The sequence below is a fragment of the Lycium barbarum genome, chromosome 7 (genome assembly GCF_019175385.1).
Source record: "Lycium barbarum isolate Lr01 chromosome 7, ASM1917538v2, whole genome shotgun sequence".
NCBI classification, from domain to species: Eukaryota; Viridiplantae; Streptophyta; class Magnoliopsida; order Solanales; family Solanaceae; genus Lycium; species Lycium barbarum.
In genome coordinates, this window is record NC_083343.1 from 102,955,942 (window position 1) to 102,959,170 (window position 3,229).

The 3,229-nt window shown below is 35.3% G+C and overlaps 1 protein-coding gene across 1 annotated transcript; it reads right to left on the reverse strand.

Moving 5' to 3' along the window:
• Positions 1 to 371: 371 nt before the first annotated feature.
• On the reverse strand, positions 372 to 815 carry LOC132601674 (uncharacterized). The gene has a single exon (XM_060314749.1). It carries the CDS (start codon positions 813 to 815, stop codon positions 372 to 374), a length of 444 nt encoding a protein of 147 aa, XP_060170732.1.
• Between the last annotated feature and the right edge of the window lie 2,414 nt (positions 816 to 3,229).

A 3,229-nucleotide genomic window follows, 5' to 3' on the forward strand; every position in this document is an offset into this window, starting at 1 on the left:
ATTCTTAACTATTGGTAAATAAAATATACATTAGTCACACTCCAGATAATCAATGCGTGATCCCCCCCCCCCCCCCCCCCCTCTTTTCAACGATATATTCAGAAATAGAACACCAAAACAAGCATTATCTAATCAAAACAGAATGAAAAAATTTCATTAATAACTAACTATAATAATATGACTAGGCTACTCAATGCTAATTCTAGACTAATCAATGCTAATTGAAAAGCTAGTACTCATGTAAACGACTATTGTTACATGATCATTTATTCTCTATTTACTACGAGTAGAAAAAATTAAAATAAAATTACTCAATCACCTCTAACAATAGATCCATCACCAATCAAGTGATCTATCTTTCCTTTAGGGTGCTAAAAGAAATCTACTACATCCAAGTGTGTGATGTCAGATTGATTTTCAGAGCTAAAATTAGCTTCGAGATTTTTCTCTTTCCTTTTCATTGATGCTTGATAAAGCTCAACCAAGTGCTTCGCCGTACGACTGGTACGTGACCAGTGTCCCCTTCCACCACATCGATAACATTTATCTTCTGAGCCACATGCTTCTAGCACATCATGCCTATCATCCTTCTTTTTCCCTTTCTGGTAGTGATTCTTCTTTGATGAATGATTAACACCAAGAGAAGAATTTCTTCCTTGACCATTATCACGAGCACGACCACGATCACTATCATGACCACAACCATGACCCCGACTGGGGCCACGACCTTTTCCACGCCTAGAGTAGTGGGCGTACACCTCATTCACTTCGGGGAATGGTGCAGCGCTAGTAGGCCGATTCTCGTGATTTTTCATCAGCAAATCATTGTTTTGTTCAGCCACAAGAAGATGAGCAATCAAATCACAATACTTTGTGAAACCTTTCTCTCGATATTGCTACTGCAGGAGCACATTCGAGGCATGAAAGGTGGAGAACGTTTTTTCCAGCTTATCAGAATCACTAATCGTCTCTCTACATGGTGTCAATATAGGAGTAATTCTGAACATCTCAGAATTGTACTTCGTAATTGACTTGAAATCTTGTAGCCTTAGATTGATCCATTCGTGTCGTGCTTTTGGGAGGAAGACCATCTTCAGATGGTCATACCTTTCTTTCAAGTTTTTCCATAAAACAAGTGGATCCTTAATAGTAAGATATTCAATTTTCAGGGCCGCATCAAGGTGATGACGCAATAATATTATAGCCTTGGCATTTTCTTGGTTGGAAGCTTTATTTTTTTTTCTTTAATGGTGTCTCCAAGACCCATAGCATCTAGATGGATTTCAACATCTAGCACCCATGATAGTTAGTTCTTGCCCGAAATATCAAGGGCAACAAACTCAAGTTTGGTGAGGTTAGCCATAAAATAGAGATAAGAAAAATAGTTCCTTAGCCTTCAAAACTTTCTTTAGACGGAAGAGTCTCGTGCTGATAACGTGTTGTAAAAGAAATGCACCAATTATAAAACTAAAGCTCTAAAACTATTGACACAAGAACTGAGAGAGAAGTAGGAAGTGTTTATTTTGTGTATACTTTCTATCAAAAGATTAACGTCTCTTTTATAGGGTGGAAGAACTACCCAAGAGTTACATTTCTTAACTAGGACATCAATTAAATTCATGTATAAGTAGAACATTCATTGAATGGACATCCACCAAATACATTGGATTCATAACAATCTCCTAGTTTTGCGCCAGGTTTTACATTTCTGGCTAAGTAGTGCCATTATTTTTTTTTGGTAAGTAAAGATTTTATTACTAGGGGAATAATATTTACAAACAAAACAGACCCTCTAAAACTGGACAGCCCCAGTTTTAGCCTCAACTAAAACACCAGCAAACACCTAGCAACAACTGCTACCTTTGAAATCAAACACTAACAACATAACACCTATACTATCTAGGAAGCTAAGGATAAAAATTGAGAGTGACCATCATTCTAGCCAGCTTAGGAAAGGTATGTAGTGCCATTATTATTAGGCCCGTTTTTGCTAAATCAAATTTGGCTTAAAAGGATGCCAATTTTATGTAGGACTTGTATGTGCATGTCAATTCCTAGCTAGGGTTAGAGAAGAATTTTGGTATTATTTTTACATTATTTTCTAGTTTAAATTTTCCTAATTAGGTTTTTCTATATATTATTTCTATAAAAGTAGGATTCAAATCTCATGCTTTTTGAGTGTTTTTAGTTCTTTATTTGAAAGTTTCTCTTCTTTACATATTCGCGTGTTGGTTACTTGAGATTTATCTTACAACCTTATAAGAATGATTCTTCTAAGAGTTAAGATTAATTCTTTAAATTTAGGAATTTTATTCTCGAATTTTGCATATCTTTAAATTCTTGTCTTTAATCTTCATATTTCGCTTCCGCATTATTTTCTTGTTTTTCGTTTAAGTAACCTGATTCTTCTGACTGTGTAAATGAGGGAAAACCTAAAACTCAGCCTCCTAGACCAATCTCCGATACTGCTCATGTGCCACCCATACTTTTCCCATTCTGAATGGGTTTAAAAGATTTTTTTAATTGAAGTGACTATTTTGAAAAAGGATTAATTATTTATTCCGAATCACCATTCGAAATTGTGTTTTGGTGTTTCAAGTCACCTTATTGAACCCCTAATCAAAAGAATATTTGACTCGTGAATTATTGATCCGCGAAAATGAAAGATCGGGTAAGTAGTTTTGTTGACCGGGAAAGGTGTTAGCCACTCGCATGTCTCGTGGTTTTACCACGTTCGCTTATTGACTTATATTTTACTTAAATTAATTATCTGGAGAAATTGTGCGTACAAGCTTTGAAATGCTTATATCCGCCTTTTTCTTTTATTGGGTTGCGATAGATTTTTGAATTAACTCGCAATCCATCTCCCTCTTTCATAATTATTCATCGAGGGATTAAGGAGCGTAACTGCACACATAACTTTTTCGAGTTATTTTTTTACGCTAGAAAAGAAATGTAACTGCATATATGTCCAATACATTATATTAGAGAGTCAAGGAGCGTAACTGCACACATGGCAATTAAAGTTGATTAAATATCAACCGAAAAATTGTAACTAAACACATAATTAATATTTCTTAACCGCGCCTAACTGTGTCTAAGTTAAAAGGATCCTAATATTTGCCTATAATTATTAACGAGCCTAGACCTACTTTTACCGACCGAAACATCAAAACAACAACAATTAATACTTGCAAGTCCCATTCACTTGTCTTTTAATCTCGACCCG

Coding starts and splice junctions, on each gene's coding strand:
- LOC132601674 (XM_060314749.1), bottom strand. CDS start 815: ATGAAAAATCACGAGAATCGGCCTACTAGCGCTGCACCATTCCCCGAA.